General features: G+C 47.1%; 1 protein-coding gene across 4 annotated transcripts in view; it reads left to right on the top strand.

The window, feature by feature from the left end:
- LOC137322695 (glycerophosphodiester phosphodiesterase domain-containing protein 5-like) overlaps window positions 1–21,619 on the top strand; it is a 199,152-nt gene that overhangs the window by 137,975 nt on the left and 39,558 nt on the right. For all 4 annotated transcript variants that reach the window (XR_010963209.1, XM_067985640.1, XM_067985639.1 and 1 more), the window contains exons 4-9: window positions 4,048–4,141; window positions 5,318–5,377; window positions 7,672–7,770; window positions 11,346–11,439; window positions 12,332–12,477; window positions 20,007–20,089. Coding sequence is in view for 3 of the 4 variants with exons in the window: in XM_067985640.1 (XP_067841741.1) it covers window positions 4,048–4,141; window positions 5,318–5,377; window positions 7,672–7,770; window positions 11,346–11,439; window positions 12,332–12,477; window positions 20,007–20,089 (576 nt within the window). In the remaining variant the exon portion in view is untranslated. The remainder of the gene's footprint in view (window positions 1–4,047; window positions 4,142–5,317; window positions 5,378–7,671; window positions 7,771–11,345; window positions 11,440–12,331; window positions 12,478–20,006; window positions 20,090–21,619) is intronic.

Genomic DNA, 21,619 nt, shown 5'->3' with positions numbered 1-21,619 from the left:
ATTTGCGCACAGCAAGATCCCACAAACAGCGATGTAATCTTGACCAGATCCATCTGTTTTTTTTTTAGTGATATTGGTTGAGGGATAAATATTGACCAGGACTCCGCTGCTCTTCTTCCAATAGTGGCCGTGGGATTTTTTTACATCCGCCTGAGAGGGCAGATGGGGCTTTGGTTTAATGTCTCATCCAAAAGGCGACACCTCCGACAGTATAACACTCCCTCGGTACTGGCACTGGGAGTGTCGGCCTAGATTTTGTCTCTTGAGTGGGACTTGAACCCACGACCTTCTGACTCTGAGGCGAGAGTGCCACCAACTGAGCTACGGTTGAACCATGGGTCCAAAGAGGTGGTACTGCCATTCCGTATCCCACCACGCGGCACACGCACGTTGTGTTTACTGAGGGGGAATTCCTGGCTTGCCAGCCGGAAATACTCCCGGTGATCTTCCCTTCCTGCACTCGGGCTCCCCGTAATGGCTCGATGAGTAACTGCGCTGAGGCCATGCGGACAAACAAGATCCCAGGTTCAACCTCAGCCGGGTCAGTAGTTTGAGCGCTGTGATCCGGATATGCGCGCATGTCTCGTTCTCACCCAGCTCGCTATCCAAAGACTTTGCCTTCAGTGCCGGTCCCCAATCCTCTCCCTAAACCTCTCCGCCTCTCTACCTCTCTCTGCCTCTAAGACCCTCCTTAAAACCTACCTCTTTGACCAAGCTTTTGGTCACCTGTCCTAATGTCTCCTTTGGCTTGACGTCCAGTTCTTTGTTAATTACCCTTCTGTGAAGTGCCTTGGGGTGTTTTTCTATGTTAAAGGTACTGTATCAATGCAAGTTGTTGTTGCTGTGTTTGACCCGTCCCTTGAGAAGTCCACTTGTGTGGACACTGGGAGTGACTCAAGCCCGACGGTGACATCTCCCTTGGGTGACTAGTCTGCTGAGCCTCACTGTCTAGGCCCGCCCGTGAATAATGACCAGTTGGATGAGTAGAGACTGGCACCTGTGGACCTCTGCCTCAACACGAGTCAGTGCTTTCAGGAAAGAAGCAGAGAGATGGAGCTGATAATTCCCTCTGGTAAATTGCAGCATCGTCCTGCACCACTTGATTTCATTAACAATTGCCGTGGTGATTCAGGGAGGCATGATAACATTCCCTATAATTTGGCAGTGGTCTGTGTGTGTGCATGCATGTGCATGTGTGTTTATGCATGTGTGCGTGCATGTGTTTGTACATTAATACGCATGTGTTTGTGTGCGCGTGCACGTGTGTTTTCTCGCATATGCGCATTTGTGCAAGAGTGCGCGTGCATTTGTGCATGTGTACACGTGTGTTTGTACGCATGTGCATGTGTTTGTGTATGCGCATGCGTTTGTGTAATGTGTGTGCATGTGCGTGTGCATGCATGTTTGTGCATGCATGTGTGTGCATGTGTGTGTTTTTCTGTATGCATATGTGTACATGCTTGGGTGCTTTTGTATGTTTGCACGTGTTTTTGTGCGCGTGCATTTGTGTTTGTGCGTGCACATGTGTATGCATGTAAGTTTGTGTGTAAGTATATGTACGCATGTCTGGACATGTGCATTTGTGTGTGTGCGCATGTGTATTTGTGTGAACGTATGTGTACATGTGTGTGCGCGCATATGTATTTGTGTGGACGTATGTGTACAAGTGTATATGTACGCATATGCGTTAGTGTGTCCGCATGTGGTTGTATGTGCATGTCTGTTTGCACGTGTTTGTGTGTGTATGTATGTACATGTGTGCATGTGTTTTTGTGTGTATGCATGTGTATAAGTATGTGTGTCTGTGCGTGTGTATGTGTGTTTTTGTGTGTGCGTGTTTGTGTCTTTCCCCAATGCCTCTCCTCAGAGGTCCTGACTGACTCGCTCTCTTGCTGGAGAACAGGTCCCCAGGCTCACCCAGCCCTCCAGTCCCTCAACCAGCCCTCCAGTCCCTCAACCAGCCCTCCAGTCCCTCAACCAGCCCTCCAGTCCCTCACCAGCCCTCCAGTCCCTCACCCAGCCCTCCAGTCCCTCACCCAGCCCTCCAGTCCCTCACCCAGCCCTCCAGTCCCTCACCCAGCCCTCCAGTCCCTCACCCAGCCCTCCAGTCCCTCACCCAGCCCTCCAGTCCCTCACCCAGCCCTCCAGTCCCTCACCCAAGCGGCCATTCTCAGGGCAATGACTTAAGCGATGGAATTTTTCTGGCACTTTGCGAATTGCATTCTGTGATTAGGAACAGGAGAAGACCACTCAGCCCCTCGAGCATGAGATCAAGACTGATCATCACCTCAACTCCATTTCCCCGCCTTTTGTTTCTCACAGAGAGTATCTGCCTCTGTTCCTGTGAAAACCAAAACCCAGTGTCCTTGACGTTCTTTGTGTGTGTGGAGCCCAGGCAGCGAGTGTCGGCAGGTGATTGAACCTCTCTTTGTGTAAATGACCCACTATGGAACATCCTTGGGGCGGAACATTTGACCGTGACCTTTGACTGTACCCAGCCCTGCTTTGTCCTCCTGGCCCAGTTGGCTCACCAGGTGTGCAAAGTCCCACTTATGTACAAAGCAGCTGCTCTCAGATGTTTTATGTGAGTTTGGAGCCTGTGAGGAAGAAAGAACTTGCATTTCTATAGCACCTTTCACAACCTCAGGGTGCCCCAAAGCGCTTTACAGCTAATGAAATACTTTTTGAAATGTAGTCACTGTTGTAATGTAGGAAACGTGGCAGCCAATTTGCACACTGCAAGCTCCCACAAACAGTAATGTGATAATGAACGGATCATCATGTTTTTGTGATGTTGGTTGAGGGATAAATATTGGGCCAGGACACCAGGGAGAACTCCTGGTGCTACCCACTGAGCCACGGCTGTATGCTTTACACACGCAGCGGACTTTTTCCTCTGGCTTTCACTCCCGCTCTCTCCAGCTGGGCACAGTTCCACCGCTGTCAGTCGCTAACTCGCCCAAATGGCCATTATTGGCATCTGAATCTCGTCAGTGAGTGTCAGTTGGCTATTTGATCTTGGAGTATTGCAGCCGAGCCTCATTTTTTCGTCACTGTATACACACACACACACACACACACACACACACACACACACGTGCGCATCACGGGCGAGGCTTCCCGCTTAGCCTATTTCAGCTAGCGCTCAACCATCAGCTCCCAGGAGATCCAGACCTCCGTGCGCCTGCTGCTGCCCCAGGGAGCTGACCAAACACACTGTGTCGGAAGGGACAAAGGCCGTGACCAAGTACACCAGCTCCAAGTAAAACTCCACAATGTACTGAAAAAGAAAGACACAAACATGAAAACACGCCCGCACGCAAACACACACAGTCTCAATCTTTCCTGCAGGGGTCACTAGAGGAGGTGAAGGAACCCTGGCCAACATTCTTCGACCTTCCTCTCCTCTCGCTTTCTCCTTTCCTCTCAATACCGCGCCAAAGTGTCGACCTGGATTATGTGCTCAAGTCTCTGGGGTGGAGCTTTAACCCACGACCTTCTGACACGGAGGTGAGAGTGCTACCCACTGAGTCACGGCCGACAATTACCTGCCGGTTACCTGCCCCTTTATATGATGGAGTGGTTCCCACTAGAGTCTGGTTCTCTCACTGCACAATTTGTCCTGTTTACACCACACACTTAACTTAAAAGTAATCTCCTCGCCCCCCCTCCCTATCTCGGTCACCTCCTCCAATCCTACAACCCTCCGAGATCTCTGCACTCCTCCGATTCTGGCCTCTTGCGCATTCCCGATTTCCTTCGCTCCACCATTGGCGGCCGTGCCTTCAGCTGCCTCGGCCCTAAGCTCTGAAATTCTCTTCCCAAATCTCTCTCTCTCCTCCTTTAAGAAACCTCCTTAAAACCTACCCCTCTGACCAAGCTTTTGGTCACCTAATATCTCCTCCTTTTGTCCGATTACATTTCTGCGAAGCGCCTTGGGACGTTTTACTATGTTAAAGGCGCTATATAAATGCGAGTTGTTGTGTTTGTAGACCCTGTACCCCATGACTGGTGTAACGTAACTGAAGTGAACCTATTGATTTTCAGGTACATGTACAATAGGAAAGGTTACTGGAATGACTGGTCAGTTCCAGTGCTGGTACTAGCTTCAGCTGGATTCATATACGTCGCTTTTTTACAGGTAAGTTGTACGGAGATCTTCAAGTCCATTCTGCAAGGATTTTTTTTCCGTGTGTGTGTGTGTGTTTGTGTGTGTGTTTGTGTGTGTGTTTGTGTGTGTGTTTGTGTGTGTGTTTGTGTGTGTGTTTGTGTGTGTGTGTGTGTGTGTGTGTGTGTGTGTGTGTGGCAGAGATGTGTTGAGATTTTTATTCTCCTTGGTCCCAGGACCATGAGTGTAATGGGATTTTCAGTGTTACACATACACAAATCTTTGAAGATGGCAGGACATGTTGAGAAGGCTGTTTTTTAAAAGAAATAAAAGCATATGGGATCACAAGTGGTACAGTCCAGCTGGAGAAACCCGTTTTATAGGAAGAGGAAAGAAGTATCGGGAAGAGGTTGGGTTTATTTGATTGGGGATTTTTATTTCCATTGACTTAATTGGAAATATAAACCGGGAGAGTTGTGAAACGGGCTGGTGACTTGCTGTCACCCGTTTTACACTATCGCACAGTGTCAAGATCGACCCCCCCACCCCACCCAACTTGTGTGAAATCCTGCAGGTGATGAACTAGTCCATTCTATTCATTTAAAATGTATTTGCTGATTGGGCCAATTTGGTAAGTGGAACAGTTTTAAGATTTTGAGGGGGCTTGACAGGATAGATGCTGAGAGATTGTTTCCCCTGGTTAGAGAGTCTAGAACTAGGGGGCATAATCGCAGGATGAGGGGGTCGGCCATTCAAGACTGAGATGAGGAGGAATTTCTTCACGCAGAGGGTTGTGAATCTTTGGTATTCTCTGCCCCAGAGGGCTTTGGATGCTGAGTCATTGAATATATTCAAGGCTGAGATCGATAGATATTTGGACTCTAGGGGAATCAAGGGATATGGGGATCGGGCAGGAAAGTGGAATTGAGGTCAAAGATCAGCCATGATCTGATTGAATGGCGGAGCAGGCTCGAGGCCATATGGCCTACTCCTGCTCCTATTTCTTATGTTCTTGTGTTCCCAAGGTTGACATGGGCCGCACAGAAATGAAAGTGCTTAATGAAGGGTGATTGGCTGCTGTAGCAGAGTTTGGTGTGCTGTAACTTGCAAAGAGCCGGCACAGGCACGATGGGCCGAATGGCCGCCTCCTTTCAGTGCTGTATGATTCTGTGATTCCACCAACTAATGTAATAATGGCTCCTCTTTCAGATTTTAGCACTATGTCACATAGCAGTTGGACAACAGATGAATCTGCACTGGCTGCACAAGGTAAGTGTGAGAGGATCAAGTCAGCTTCCCAGAGTAACAGGTGTTCTTCCCCCCCCAATTTTCTTGATCACTGACTTGTCTGTTGCTTTGTTTCCGTAGGCGGCAGCAACAAACCAGTACCTCATCCAAACACCTGATAGCAGGAATATAGGGAAAGGGTGGGGAGGAATGGGACTAATTGGATAGCTCTTTCAAAGAGCCAGCACGATGGGCTAAATGGCCTCCTTCTGTGCTGTATGATTCTGTGATATGATTCTACCAAGTGGTTGCCTGCCAGCGAGCGAGTGGACCAAGAGGTGCATTGCGTTCGGCCCAATCCTGTCCGTAACTGACATTTGCCCACGTGGAGATCGTTGGGTAGCAGTCAGGAATTGGAGCCATGGCTGATTTTTTTTTTAACCTCAAAGGAAAGGAATTCTTGTAGGAGAGTTTATCTCTCCCACACTTCTTAAATAATGGAGTGACATTGATAATTTTCCAATCCAAGGGGACAATTCCTGAATCAAGAGAGTTTTGGGACGATCATAACTAAAGCATTTGCAGTTTCCTCACCTACTTCTTTTAATACTCTGGGGTGGAGACCATCAGGTTCTGGAGATTTGTCAAATCTTCAGTCTCATTACTTTCTCCATTAACATTTTTTAAAACTTATATTAAATCTAGTAAGTTCATCCCCTTGATTTATTTTTAGCTTTCCCTCTTCCTCTACTGTGAAATCCGACACAAAGTAATTATTTAGCAAGTCTGCCATTTCCTGATTTTCAATTACAATATCACCCGCGTCTGTCTCTAAGCGGCCCACATTATCATTAGCCGCTCTGTTTCTCTTAACAATATACTTGTAAAAAGTTTTAGTGTTATCCTTGATATCTCTCGCAAGATTTTTCTCTTCCCCCACCCCGCCCCCCCCCAAAAGGCTGTGGATGCTGGGGGCCAATTGGAGCTCTCAAGGCTGAGATCGATTAGATTTTTGTTGGGTAAGGGTATCCAGGGATATGGAGCAAAGGCGGGTAAATGGAGTTCAGGTGCAGGTCAGCCGTGATCTAACTGAATGGCAGAATAGTGGTGTGCCACAGAGCTCAGTGTTGGGTCCCTTGCTGTTTGTGGTATACATTAATGATTTGGACTTGAATGTAGGGGGCATGATTAGCAAATTTGCAGACAACACAAAAATTGGCCGTGTAAGTTGATAGTGAAGAGGATAGCTGTAGACTCCAAGAAGATATCAATGGGTTGGTGGAGTGGGCGGAAAAGTGGCAAATGGAGTTCAACCCGGAGAAGTGTGAGGTAATGCACTTAGGGAGGGCAAACAGTAAAAGGGAATACGCAGTAAACGGGAATATATTGAGAGGGGTAGAAGAAGTGAGAGACCTTGGAGTGCATGTGCACAGGTCCATGAAGGTGGCAGTACAGGTAGATAAGGTTGTGAAGAAGGCATACGGAATGCTCTCCGTTATTAGCCGAGGTATAGAATACAAAAGCAGGGATGTAATGATGGAACTGTATAAAACGCTGGTAAGGCCATAGCTGGAATATTGTGCGCAGTTCTGGTCACCACGTTACAGGAAGGATGTAATTGCTCTGGAGAGAGTGCAGAGAAGATTTACAAGAATGTTGCCAGGGCTTGAAAATTGCAGCCACGAGGAGAGATTGGTTCGGCTGGGGTTGTTTTCCTTGGAGCAGAGGAGGCTGAGGGGAGACTTGATTGAGGTGTACAAAATTATGAGGGGCCCAAATAGATTAGACAGGAAGTACCTGTTTCCCCTAGCGGAGAGTTCAAGAACTAGAGGACATAGATTTAAGCTGATTGGCGGAAGGATTAGAGGGGACACAAGGAAAAACTTTTTTACCCAGAGAATGGTGGGTGTATGGAATTCACTGCCCGAATTGGTGGTAGAGGCAGGGACCCTCAACTCTTTTAAAAAGTACTTGGACCTGCACCTAAAGTGCTGTAAGCTGCAGGGCTACGGACCGGGTGCTGGAAGGTGGGATTAGAATGGGCACCTGGTTGTTCTTCGAGCCGACGCAGACACGATGGGCCGAATGGCCCCCTTCTGTTCTGTATCTTTTCTATGGTTCTATAACAGGCTCGAGGGGCTGAACGGCCTACTCCTGTTTCCATGTTCCTGAGACCTGGGCTTGTGAGAATCACAGTGTCTACCCTGCTCCCTCCAACTGTACCCCATTGACTTACTCTGTAGGACCCAGCACCATATGCGCATTCTAATCTTGATAGCATAGGCCATGATTTTGAGCCTGGGCAAGGCGTTAACAACTTCTCCTCGCTGTCACAGGTTGGACTGACGGTGATATTGGTAGCGACTCTCGTAGCCATGATTTCAGTCAACCAGCTGTGGAACGAAGAATGGGACATTATTCTTGTATCATTCCAAGTAAGTGTTCATTCTACCATAACCCATCATACAAAGCATTTTTAAAATCCGTTTGTTTCCCTCTGTTTTCGCCTTTTGCAGATTAAGGAATTATAATGGATTGCTTTCATAGAATGATACAGCACAGAAGGAGGCCATTCGGCCCATCATGCCTGTGCCGGCTCTTTGACAGAGATATCCAATTAGTCCCTATAGCCCTGCAAACTTTTCCCCTTCAAGTATTTGTCCAATTCCCTTTTGAAAGTTACTATTGAATTTGCTTCCGCCATCGTTTCAGGCAGCGCATTCCAGATCATAACAACTCGCTGCGCAAAAGCAATTTCTCCTCATCTCACCTCTGGTTCTTTTGCCAATTACCTTAAATTTGTGTCCTCTGGTTACCGACCCTCCTGCCAGTGGAAACAGTGTCTCCTTATTTACTCTATCTAAACCCCTCATAATTTTGAACACCTCTAATAAATCTCCCTTTAGCTTTCTCTGCTCTATGGAGAACAATCCCAGCTTCTCCAGTCTCTCCACGTAACTGAAGTCCCTCATCCCTGGTACCATTCTGGTAAATCTCCTCTGCACCCTCTCTAAGGCCTTGACATCCTTCCTAAAGTGTGGTTCCCCAGAATTGGACACAATTCTCCAGCTGAGGCCTAACCAGTGATTTATAAAGGTTTAGCGTGACTTCCTTGCTTTTGCACTTCTATGCCTTTCTCTCTTTATATTTTGCCGTTTGAAGACTTTCAAGAACTTGTCAGTCTGTCTGCCTGATGTGTGGCCTAATTCAGGCAGGTTTTAACTCTCCCATTTTTATTTTCCCCCAACATAATAAACCCTGTGCTTTAGTTTTTACAAACACAACAATAAGGAACATTTCTGGCAATGTGCCAAATGCATGCTGGGATAGCCTGGCAGCTTGGAATCCTGATTCCAAAATGGCCGCCCCAACAACAGTAGAGAAACCCCGTCAAAGAAAGTTTGTTTTTGATGAACCAGTGTAAATTCAAAAGCAATACCCCAGCACAGATTGTCCAGAAGCTCTCAAGTGTTTTGAAAAAACTCTGTTGGAGCTTTATTATTTTCTTCTGTCTGTACCTAAGAAGTCTCTAAGCCAGCATCTTGGAACACCTGCACTGCCTCCGAGCTCCAGATGTTGGACCTGTTGCGGCGATGGAGTGAGGGAGGGTCGGGGCAATGGAGAAAATGAGGGACGGGGCAGTGGAGCGAGTGAGGGTTGGGGCGAGGGAAGGAGGGAGGGAGGGAGGGTTGGGGCGAGGGAAGGAGGGAGGGAGGGAGGGAGGGAGGGCCAGGGCGAGGGAGGGAGGAAGGGCCAGGGCGAGGGAGCGAGGCTGAAAAGGTTCTGACTGACTTCTCTTCGTACTCCTAACTCCCTAATTTGTGACTCGGGGCCTCCCTGCTCTGGGATTCGAACCCTTCACCGTGAGCAATTTGTTTTGGATTCCGTGTTCCTTTCATAATCTTGATGCCAGGTCACCTCGGTGCATTCTCACTTTCAAAGGAAACAAGACCTTGAACATTTTCCATTGATAGGACAATGCAACAAATGTGATTTTACCTGATTACCATCCATGAAATCGGTTTGTGTAATCTTCCGGGCTATTGAGAGGACGGGCTTTTTAATATACATTCAGCATTATTCTTGTTGTGTCCTTGAAGCCTGGAGCCTCTTTGATGCAGTCAATTGACATCATACTCCTCATACCACTCTGTAAAGATTGGTCAGGCTGTCAATCACCTGTATGTCTCTCTTGCTCGCTCTGATTGCTTTGCACTACAAGCCTGTGTGTGAGGGAAGGTAAACTGCAGAACTTTAATGTCATTAGGCAACTAAACAGTCAATGGGCTCTCTCAGTCCCCAGGTGTTATCAGTGGCTCAGTGGGTAGCACTCTCGCCTCTGAGTCAGAAGGTCATGGGTTCAAGTCCTACTTTAGGCTAACACTCCTAGCACCAGTAGTCCCACGGCACTATAGTTGTTTGGACCTTGCTGTGTGCAAATTGGCTGCCAAGTTTCCTACGTTAAAACAGTGAATACACTTCAAACAGTACTTCGTTGGCTGTAAAGTGCTTTGGGACGTCATGAAAGGGGCTGTATAAATGCAAGTTCTTGCAGTTATACAGATCACTCCCATCCCAAGAAAAGCAGGTCAAAGGACAATGGGAGGGGGCTCTGGAAGAGATTTTAGGCCTGAAAATCCGCTGGCCAGACATCCCCTGATGCTTCCGAGGGTGACCTCTGGCACTGACTCTGTTGAAACGAGAGGGGTCAGGGGGAGGAATTCCTTATTTTAATATCGCTGGCATCTGCCGGAGAGGGAAGGCAGGGGGAGCGGGGGCACCTGTTCCAGGATAGGGTGCCAGGCTCCCTGCCCCCCACCCTCGCAAGCCCAGAATGATCCCAGAAGTGTGCCCAATCAGATCCCTTTTTGTTAAGGGGCTGAGGAATTTTCTGGGGTCCAACCTGTGACTCAGCCTAGACCCTCAGGTGGGCCTCTCCTATTTCGACCTTTTGTTGTTACGGCCTGTCACATGCCCAAAGGGTTGGGTGGGGGACCGAGGAATCTCCTGGCCTAGGAGACCCCCCCCCCCCCTTCCCCTTGACCGTGCCCCCCCCCACACCGGTGCTGGAGAACACAGTTGAGGCAGACGGAGGCTCCGCCACTCCCCCAAAACCACGGTCCTGCCAAAACGGGGTTCCCAGCCCCGATCTCCGCTCTTGCACTGCCCTCTGTTCAACAAAAGAGTTCAACACTTTAGTGATGGGATACAACCTGTGACAACATCAAGGAAAGATTGGGATTGACGAGAATCGTGTGGGGGAATGAACGCGTTTTAATAGCCTCTTGTGGTGCACCCGGGAATGACAGGCAGGAAAAGACCAGCTGGTCCATCAAGCCTGCCCCACACTCATGATGTCTGGAGCATCACGACTAGACACTTCCCACCCTCCAGCAACTATGTAACCTCCTGGGAGAGGCTAAAAATACACATGGGTTTCTAAGGGGGAAAAAATCTGGACAATTCTTCTCCGAACTGACTTGGTTGTCCCCATTGTCTCGCCTTAATGATGTTAGGGCAACCATTTTGTAAGGATTCCAAGCAGTTAGCTTATCCCATCATGCGCTTGATGCAGACCAACGGTAATCTTTGTTTTTATTTATTTTTCCTAAATTATGATTTACGAAACTGCTGATGCGAAATGCCCAGAGTTGCCAACAGTTGTGATTCCGTTAATTTATTGAGCTGACGCAGGTGATTCACTGGGATAGAGGGGACCGAGGACACTCATTTCTGCCGACCTCCACTCCCCCCTCCCCACACCCCCATCCCAACATTCCGTGGCACCCTCTCTCCATGCTGTTCCACACTACAGACGCCGCCTCTCATGATAATGCCGTGCACTCTTCTCAAAGCCCCGTGGAACTGATTGAATTGAGAATGCTCTACACAGTAACTGCAAACTGGTCTGTCGGCGAGGGCCAAATGGTTGTTCATATGGAGACGGGAAAACACAATGATCGACAGTAAGATTGACGTTTTATTTTTTTATTTTTTCCCCCTCAAATAGGCCACGGCCCCTTTTCTGCACATTGGAGCTGTTGCTGCCGTTACTATGCTGGCCTGGCTGGTCGCTGGGCAATTTGCTCGCTCGGAGAGAGTTGGTACGTAGTATCCATTTAGCTCACGTTGTTTATCAGTCGTTGCTTGTTCCTGCGAATCCTCCCAGTTCCCTCCCCCTCGTCACGGCCCAGATCATGTTGGAGTGGGGCATCTCGCGGCGTGCCCTGTTAGTTAGACTTCTTCCCTCACCCTTCAGCTCGAAATTATTTTTGCGTCGTAAGTTGCTGGAAGTGCGGGCTGATAACGGGGACCTCAGTGAACGACGGGACCAACAGTCTATCTCCTTAATCAATGATATTAAAGGATTGAGAAAGAAGCAGAGGTACGACTGAGAAGGAAATTAGGTGAATTAGAGTCAAATCAGGTACAGAAAGAGAAACAAAAAGAGGGAAAGAAAGATTGGATTAAGAGAGAGAGAGGAAAAAAAAGAGACAGAAAGGAAAAGTTTAAAAAAAAATTAAAAATCTTAAAAAATCTTTAAGAACAATTTACTACCTGCAGGAATGAAACTCCACAGCTTCAATTGTCGCCTTTCTGGGCCGAAGAGGTTGAGCGGCATTGTAGGAACATAAATCTCCCCGTTAAAAGGGTCCTTACGCTGTTAAGTACCAGCCCTAACTTTCTGCGGCGAGTTCAATTGGTGTTTACTGCGCAGATGCAGCAATTTCTTGAAACTCACGGGGCGATTGAGGGCGCGATGCCGTTTTTTGCGAGGCCATCGGCGCAAATCGTCCCAACAAGTTGTGGCGATTGGCAGCTCACTGGGGCGTCTCTTCCTCGTCACAAATTGCCGGGTTATTTACGCACCAATAATGAGGTGCGCCATTAAACTCGCCCTTATTTCCCCAGCAAATCCTGGGCCCGTCGTCCCGATTTTGTTTTAAAGATAGTTTCCTTCCGGTTTGTTAACGATTTCCACTCCTCTGCTTTCAGTTTTTCAGATTTTTCTACTCTTGGCATACCTTGGACTCTTGGTAGCTCTTTACCTGGTCCCTTTGGCGATCTACTCCCCGTGTATTATGAAGAGGGAGGACCTGGGCCGGAGGCCAGCAATCATCGGAAACCGAGGCGTGCCGATGGTATGGAACCGCTGACCGTGTTTTGGCGCCTTGGCGGCGTTTCTTTCAAGAAGTGTCGCAAAAAAAAAATCAAACGACAAAAAAAGAACTGGGGTTCGGGCAAATGATTTGACTCAAGGTGGCATCCAATACATTTCTACTCTTTCCCCAACCCCCCAACCCCTGCTCGTGTACAACAACAACTTGTATTGATAGAAAGATTCACAAGGATGATCCCAGAACGGCGAGGTTATGCCTATCAGGGAAAGATTGAAAAAGAGAACACTGAGGGGGTGACCTGATAGAGGTCTTTAAAATTATGGAAGGGTTTTGATAGGGTAGATGTAGAGAAGATGTTTCCACTTGTGGGGGGAGACCAGAACTAGGGGCCATAAATATAAGATAGTCACTGATAAATCCAAACGGGAATTCAGGAGAAACTTCTTTACCCAGAGAGCGGTGAGAATGTGGAACTCGCTCCCACAAGGAGTAGTTGAGGCGAATAGTGTAGATGCATTTAAGGGGAAGCATGAGGTAGAAAGGAATAGAAGGAGATGCTAATAGAGTCGGTTAGATGAAGAGGGGTGGGAGGAGGCTCGTGTGGACTGGCATAGACTTTTTGGGCCGAATGGCCTGTTTCTGTGCTGTACATTCTAGATATGTCAATTTCAATTTTTTTTTTTTTTGGTTATCTGATAATGTTCCTGTGAAGCACCTTGGGACATTCTGCTACGTTAAAGGCACTATATGAATGCAAGTTGTTGTTGTCGCAATCACTACCAGCAAGATTGTGACCAGCACGAGCCGGGGACGTTGACATGGTAATCCGGGACATCTCGATCTTTTTGGTGTGAGGTTCCCGCTGGTTTCGAGGATGTTAATGAGCCAGGCCCCTGGTGTTGTATTTGAGGGAGTCCAAGATGTTAAGTACAGTATAAAGTGCCTAGTGTCTCAGGTTCTGTTTGCTCTGTAGTCTTGTGTGCGTGGGGGGGGGGGGCGAAGAGGTTGGTAATTCATGAATTTTCAACATGTTTTTATAAAGCTTCTGAGAGAAAAAAAATGATCAATCCAAAAAATTTGTTTGAGGGAAAAGATGAGTCAACATCAGAATCGGAATCGAATCGCCCAGCCAGTTTTTGGTTTGTTTTGTCGGGGGGGGGGATTTAATTGTGTTCTTTTTTTGTACTGTATTTCTCTGTGCTCTGATTGGTTTCGAGGTACCGTTGGTATGGTAACAGTCGCCTGACATCATTGCAAGGCCGTTTATGCAGATTTGGAAGTGTTTGGGATTAAGAATAATGGGTTTGAAAGTGGGTCACGATGACATCGCTTTTGAATTTGTTTTTCATTATTTCTGCAGGCTTGCTGCCTAACCGTTTCACATTTCCATTTATTGGAGAGTTTCAGCGTTGGTGTGATTGTATTTTATTTAGTTTAATGAGTCACTTCCCAACAATGAGCAGTCTGTGGTCTCATACTGCTCCTGAGCCCATGCATATCACGTCATTCCCGTTCACTCCCATTGTATAGAGTCCCAATGGACCAAACCCCTTCCCATTTTCTCCCATTGTATAGAATTCCAATAGACTAAACCCCTTCCCATTCACTACTATTGTGCAGAATCCCAAAGGACCAAACCCATTCCCATTCACTTCCACTGTACAGAAACAGAATGGGCCAAATCTTTCCCATTCATTCCCACTGTACAAAATTCCAATGGAACGATCCTGACCCAAACAGTTCTTTTCCTGGAAAACGCAACACAGGATGGTCAGGAATTGACTGCAGTTTGTTCCAACCTGTCACAGCCCATGGGGATTGTTTCATTGATCAGGAAAATAGTTCGGCTTAGCAGAATTTTCTGCTTCTTTCCTCCCAAAATGGCTGCCTTGCCTTTCCAAAGCCTAAAATGGCCCCTTCACTTCCCATGTACTACCCAAAGTGAGTGATAGACTGATGAAATGTTGGAACTGTTGACCGGAGGTCACTGGTTACGGTTATTGGCTTAGTACAAAGAGGAGAAGAGTTAATTCTCTCTTAACTCTCAATTCACTTTATTCACGCCGTTAGATCATATACATATAGCTTATACGTCTGGTTAGATATAGACATGCAGTTTGCACCAGGTTATACAGTTTTATACCCAAACTAGGATCTAAACGCACACCCACTAGGTTTCTCTGACACTCCCTGAGTGGTCACAGAATATAAAGGATAATACCCGAAAAGGAGAGCTGACGCTGGCCAGGCGTTCCGTTCTCTCTCTCTTTCGACGTCGTCTCTACGTCCCTGATGTAGGTTCTTCCACTTCCGCGATGGTTGGTCTCCGGAGTCTTTGCTCTGGCTCCACGCCCGAGATTCTTCATTCTTATTCCGAATCTTATCTCTTCAAGCTGCGTTGTCTCTCTCTTTCGTTGGTTTAGGCTTGCCCGCCTAGTCCAAGTCTTTTCATTGGCTCTGTCCCAAGAACTTAGGTAGCATTACCTCATTACTCCTTTTCTAAATAAGGACTTGTGTCTTATCACATCTCCTTTGTCTTTCACAAAACTTGGTTAATTCAAACCGGTTCCAGCCAGCTCAGGCCAGCGACTGAACTCTGGTTACTTCAGGTCAAAAGTTGTTCTTGCCTGTGTGTCAGCAGCTGGGAATCTCAGGTTACTTTCTGCAGCCCCTGGCCAACAGAACTGAGTTTAATAGATTGGATTATCATCACAGTGATGTAAATCCTGCCTATTGCCTCCAGTGTCAGGGAACATAGAGTGAAAGGGGAAAGGAAGTTACAACAACAACTTGCATTTATATAGCGCCTTTAATGTAATAAAATGTCCCAAGGCGCTTCACAGGAGCTTTATCAGACAAAATCGGACACCAAGCCACACGAGATATTAGGACAGGTGACCAAAAGCTTGGTCAAAGTGGTAGGTTTTAAGGAGTGTCTTAAAGGAGGAGAGAGAGAGGTTTAGGGAGGGAATTCCAGAGCTTAGGGCCTAGGCAGCTGAAAGCATGGCTGCCAATGGTGGAGTGATGAAAATCGGGGAATGCTCAAGAGGCCAGAATTGGAGGAGTGCAGAGGAGGGTTGGAGGACGTTACAGAGATATGGAGGGATCTGAAAACAAGGATGAGAATTTTAAAATCACGGCTTTGCTGGACCAGGAGGCAATGTAGGTCGTTGAGCACAGGTTATGGGTGTACAGGACTTGGTGCGAGTTAGGATACAGGCAGCAGAGTTTTGGATGAGCTCAAGTTTATGGAGGGTGGAAGATGGGAGGCCGGCCAGGAGAGCATTGGAATAGTGAAGTCTGGAGGTAACAAAGGCACGGATGAGGGTTTCAGCAGCAGAAGAGCTGAGGCAGGGGTGGAGTCGGGGCTTCTGTTAAGAACTTCTAGAAAAGAGTAACTGCCCATACAGGAAATGCTGGGTGGTGATTGAGAGAAAATGATCCTTCATGCAAAACAGATTGGCACCATTCAAAGTGAATGTAAATGCGATTTAAAAACTTCAGGGCAATCAACTTTTAAAGCAGGTAATACTCTTGCCTCGGAATCTGAAGGGTCGTCTAATCTAGGCTGAGGGAGTGTGAACCCATGTTAGAAAGCAATGTTAAACTAAGGGCTTGTCTTCCTGTTCTGGTAGGTTTCAGCTGGACTAAAAAGATTCCATGGTGCAATGTTAAGACTCCTCCCATTGTTCTGGGGCCAATTTCCCTCTTTCAACCAACACCACCTGTATAAAATCCTTAGAGGGCTTGACAGGGTAGGTGCTGAGAGGCTGTTTCCCCTGGCTGGAGAGTCTAGAACTAGGGGGTCATAGTCTCAGGATAAGGGGTCGGCCATTTAGGACCGAGATGAGGAGGAATTTCTTCACTCAGAGGGTTGTGAATCTTTGGAATTCTCTACCCCAGAGGGCTGTGGATGCTCAGTCGTTGAGTATATTCAAGGCTGAGATCGATAGATTTTTGGACTGTAGGGGTCTCGAAGGATATGGGGATCGGGCGGGAAAATGGACATGAATTTAGATTTGAGGTTAGGATCAGATCAGCCATGATCTTATTGAATGGCGGAGCAGGCTCGAGGGGCCGTGTGGCCTACTCCTGCTCCTATTTCTCATCTTCTTGTGTTCTTAAACAGCCTTCATTTTACGGCCGTTTGTGGGATCCTGCTGCACCGTTTGCCTAAAGAATTTAAAAGAACTTGCATTTATCTAACAAGCGGTTTTCAAAATCATGAAATGTTTTGACAGATTACCTGCTGAATGATTGTTTCCACTGATTGGTGAATCAGTAACAAGGAGGCATAAACGAGAAGAATGAAGGAGGAAGTTAGAAGAAAGGTTTTCACACACAGCGGGGAATGTTTTGCCACAAGTTGTAATTGAGGCCGTGACTATAACATTATTTAAAAGGGAATTGGATAAGTTTTTAGAAAGAAGCAATATAAAGGCAGAACTAGCACTGCACCAGTGGGCCAAATGATCTCCTCCTGCGCTGTAATTTTATACATGTTTATATATGTTCTTTCGTGGGCTATCCAGTTCCTTTTATTTGTTTGAGGAAAGTGTTCCATCTAGAGGTAAAATTGAGAACTGGCTCATCTTTCCCATTAAATGTGGCCACATTCAGAGGTCAGATAGAGATTGGATATTCAAGCACAGATTAGATACAGAGTAAAGCTCCCTCTACACTGTCCTATCACATACTCCCAGGGCAGGTACAGCACGGGTTAGATACAGAGTAAAGCTCCCTCTACACTGTCCTATCACATACTCCCAGGGCAGGTACAGCACGGGTTAGATACAGAGTAAAGCTCCCTCTACACTGTCCCATCAAACACTCCCAGGGCAGGTACAGCACGGGTTAGATACACTGTCCCATCAAACACTCCCAGGGCAGGTACAGCACAGGTTAGATACAGTGTCAAGCTCCCTCTACTCAAGCATGTAATAAGGAATTATATCAAGTATAAGCATGTTTCAGAGAGATAAGGTGATATTAATACAGGTAGATTGTGAGATGTATGTATGAAAGTGCTAGATTTTTCTTTTAGCTGAGAAATATTTCCCCAGTGGCTGCCTTTCGCCATCCAGTGGTAGATTTGAGTATTGCAGCTGTTTTAAAAACCCTGTTGTATTTTCTGAGTGCGGAAGTGTGGGTTTGTGCTTGGCTATGACTCTGGGTGGCAGTGTGCCATGCAGGGAGAGCGGGGACGTGGCACGATACACTGACCGGTCCAAATGGTCGGTACTGTTACCACCGCAATGCTGTTGCCTCAAGTTGAGTCCCTTCAGCAGCCCCAATGCAGAATCTCAAACCTTGCACCGCCAGACTGGCTGTGGTGGACAGTCGATCAGACCTGCTGCGCAACAGACCATAATATTAAACCTGAAAAACGTGCGGTGAACGACACGATGGTGTCATTGTCCTGATTGCATCGATGTGCCCTCCTGTGAGGTAATATCTCATCTTGGCGATACTTTGACTTTAACTGTTCAAAAAAGAAAAGAAAGAGCTTGCATTTACATAAGAACATAAGAAATAGGAGCAGGAGTAGGCCAATCGGCCCCTCGAGCCTGCTCCGCCATTCAATAAGATCATGGCTGATCTGATCCTAACCTCATTTAAATTCATGTCCAATTTCCTGCCCACTCCCCGTAACCCCTAATTCCCTTCACTTCGAGGAAACTGTCTATTTCTGTTTTAAATTTATTTAATAATGTAGCTTCCACAGCTTCCTGGGGCAGCAAACTCCACAGACCTACTACCCTCTGAGTGAAGAAGTTTCTCCTCATCTCAGTTTTGAAAGAGCAGCCCCTTATTCTAAGATTATGCCCCCTAGTTCTAGTTTCACCCATCCTTGGGAACATCCTTACCGCATCCACCCGATCAAGCCCCTTCACAATCTTATATGTTTCAATAAGATCGCCTCTCATTCTTCTGAACTCCAGTGAGTAGAGTCCCAATCTACTCAACCTCTCCTCATATGTCCGCCCCCTCATCCCCGGGATTAACCGAGTGAACCTTCTTTGTACTGCCTCGAGAGCAAGTATGTCTTTTCTTAAGTATGGAGACCAAAACTGTATGCAGTATTCCAGGTGCGGTCTCACCAATACCTTACATAACTGCAGCAATACCTCCCTGTTTTTATATTCTATCCCCCTAGCAATAAAAGCCAACATTCCGTTGGCCTTCTTGATCACCTGCTGCACCTGCATACTAACTTTTTGATTTTCTTGCACTAGGACCCCCAGATCCCTTTGTACTGCAGTACTTTCCAGTTTCTCGCCATTAAGATAATAACTTGCTCTCTGATTTTTCCTGCCAAAGTGCATAACCTCACATTTTCCAATATTGTATTGCATCTGCCAAATCTCCGCCCACTCACCCAGCCTGTCTATACCCCTTTGTATGTTTTTTATGTCCTCCTCACTCTCTACTTTCCCTCCCATCTTTGTATCATCTGCAAACTTTGATATGTTACACTTGGCCCCCTCCTCGTTAATATAGATTATAAAGAGTTGGGGACCCAGCACCGACCCCTGTGGAACACCACTGGCTACTGGTTGCCAGTCCGAGAATGAACCATTTATCCCAACTCTCTGCTTCCTGTTAGATAACCAATCCTCCACCCATGCCAGAATATTACCCCCAATCGAGTGATTCTTAATCTTGAGCAATAATCTTTTATGTGGCACCTTGTCGAATGCCTTCTGGAAGTCTAAATACACTACGTCCACTGGTTCCCCTTTATCCACCCTGTACGTTATGTCCTCAAAGAACTCGAGCAAATTTGTCAGACATGACTTCCCCTTCGTAAAGCCATGCTGACTTTGTCCTGTTAAATTATGTTTATCCAAATATTCCGCTACTGTCTCCTTAATAATAGACTCCAAAATTTTACCCACCACAGATGTTCGGCTAACTGGTCTATAATTTCCAGCCTTCTGCCTACTACCCTTTTTAAATAAGGGTGTTACATTAGCGCCTTTCATGACCTCAGGACGTCCCAAAGCACTTCACAGCCAATTAAGTACTTTTGAAGTGTAGTCACTTTGTAATGTAGGGAACGTGGCAGCCAATTTGTGCACAGCAAGATCCCACAAACAGTAATGTGATAATGACCAGATAATCTGTTTTAGTGATGTTGGTTGATGGATAAATATTGGCCCCAGGATACTGGGGAGAACTCCCCTGCTCTTCGAAATAGTGGCTGTGGGATCTTTTACGTCTGCCTCAGAAGGCAGACGGGGCCTCGGTTTAACGTCTCACTTGAAAGACGGCACCTCCGACAGTGCAGCACTGCCTCAGTACTGCACTGGGAGTGTCAGCCTGGATTTTTGAGCTCAAGTCCCTGGAGTGGGGACTTGAACCCACGACCTTCTGACTCAGAGGCAAGAGAGTGATACCCACTGAGCCAGGGCTAATCCTGACATAAAATTTAGAGCAACGCTCTTCTCTGGCGTGTGACTGGGATCTAACCTTTGAATCCGGTACCTCCTGATTTCCTTCTCCATGGTCTGACGGTAATCCTTGTGTTGAATGCCATTTCTCGACAGCTGGCACCGGAGAATACCTTGATGTCATTCCAGAAAGCTGCAGACTGGCGAGCTGACGGGTTCAATGTGAACGTTACGATAAGGTGAGCTCCTGGTGTCTGCAGGCCTTGCTTACGACAACTTGCATTTATATAGCGCCTTTAACATAGTAAAACGTCCCAAGGTGCTTCACAGGAGCGTTAGCAGACAAAATTTGACACCGAGCCACATAAGGAGATATTGGAACAGGTGACGAAAAGCTTGGTCAAAGAGGTAGGTTTTAAGGAGCGTCTTAAAGGAGGAGAGAGAGGCGGAGAGGTTTAGGGAGGGAATTCCAGAGTTTAGGGTCTAGGCAGCTGAAGGCACGGCCGCCAATGGTGGAGCGATTAAAATCGGGGGAGCGCAGAGAGATCTCGGAGGGTTGTAGGGCTGGAGGAGGTTACAGAGAAAGGGAGGGGCGAGGCCATGGAGGGATTTGAAAATGAGGAAGAGAAACACCAGAGAATTTGTTTAGCACACATTTGGTCTGTTCTTTCCCACCAATATTTTCTCCCCTTTCCTCTCCCAAAGCTGCTAACTCTCGTTGGGGTCCCCGTTCCACAGGTGGCAGGCACATTCCGTCCAGTATCTCACTCACCCAAGTGGCCATTCTTCACATTTTAAGCTGAGACAGGCTATTTGACTTTGGGGGGCATCCCAGCTGAACATAGGAATTCAGCCCCTCGAGCCTGTTCCGCCATTCAATTAGAAATGTGGCTGATCTGTACCTCAACTCCATTCACCCGCCTTTGCTCCCTATCCCTTGATACCCTTACCCAACAAAAATCTATCAATCTCTGTCTTGGAAGCTCCCAATTGGCCCCCAGCATCCACAGCCTTTTGGGGGTTGGGGGTGGGGGGAGGAAAGAGTTCCAGATTTCTACTATGTGACAAACCTCTTCCTGATTTCACTCCTAAATGGCCTAGCTCTAATTTCATGTCCACTTGTCCTTGATTCCACCATCAGAGAAGATAGTCCCTCTCTATCTACCCTATTGAATCCCTTCACCATTTTAAACACCTCGATCAGATCACCCCTCAACCTTCCATGCTCAAGGGAGTACAAGCCAAGTTGATGCAACCTGTCCTTATAATTTAACCCTCTGCACCCCGGTATCGTTTTAGCGAATCTGCGCTGCACCCCCTCCAAGGCCGACGTATCTGTCCTGAGGTGCAGAGCCCAGGACTCTACACAATACTCCAGATGCGATTGGACCAAGACTCTATACAGCTGACGCATAACTTCTTCCCCCTTTGTATTCCAGCCCCCTCGAGATAAAGGCCAACATTCCGTTAGCCTTGTCGATTGCTTTTTTTTTTTGCGTCTGCACTAGCTTGTCTACTTCAAACCTGACCCTGCTCTTACCTGATGTCCATTGACATACATTTCCCAGCGGAGAGGGGGCAACTAGAGAAGTTGGGATTGTTCTCCTTGGTGCGGAGAAGGTTAAGGGGAGATTTAATGGAGGTGTTCAAAATTGAGGGGGTTGGGGAGAAACTGATTATCTGGCCGTTATCACATCGCTGTTTGTGGGATCTTGCTGTGCGCAAATTGGCTGCTGCGTTTCCTACATTACAACGGTGACTACATTTCA

This window comes from Heptranchias perlo, chromosome 6 (genome assembly GCF_035084215.1).
Source record: "Heptranchias perlo isolate sHepPer1 chromosome 6, sHepPer1.hap1, whole genome shotgun sequence".
Lineage (NCBI taxonomy): Eukaryota > Metazoa > Chordata > Chondrichthyes > Hexanchiformes > Hexanchidae > Heptranchias > Heptranchias perlo.
Note: the sequence above shows the minus strand (reverse complement) of the source record. Positions and strands in the feature narration are given on the sequence as shown.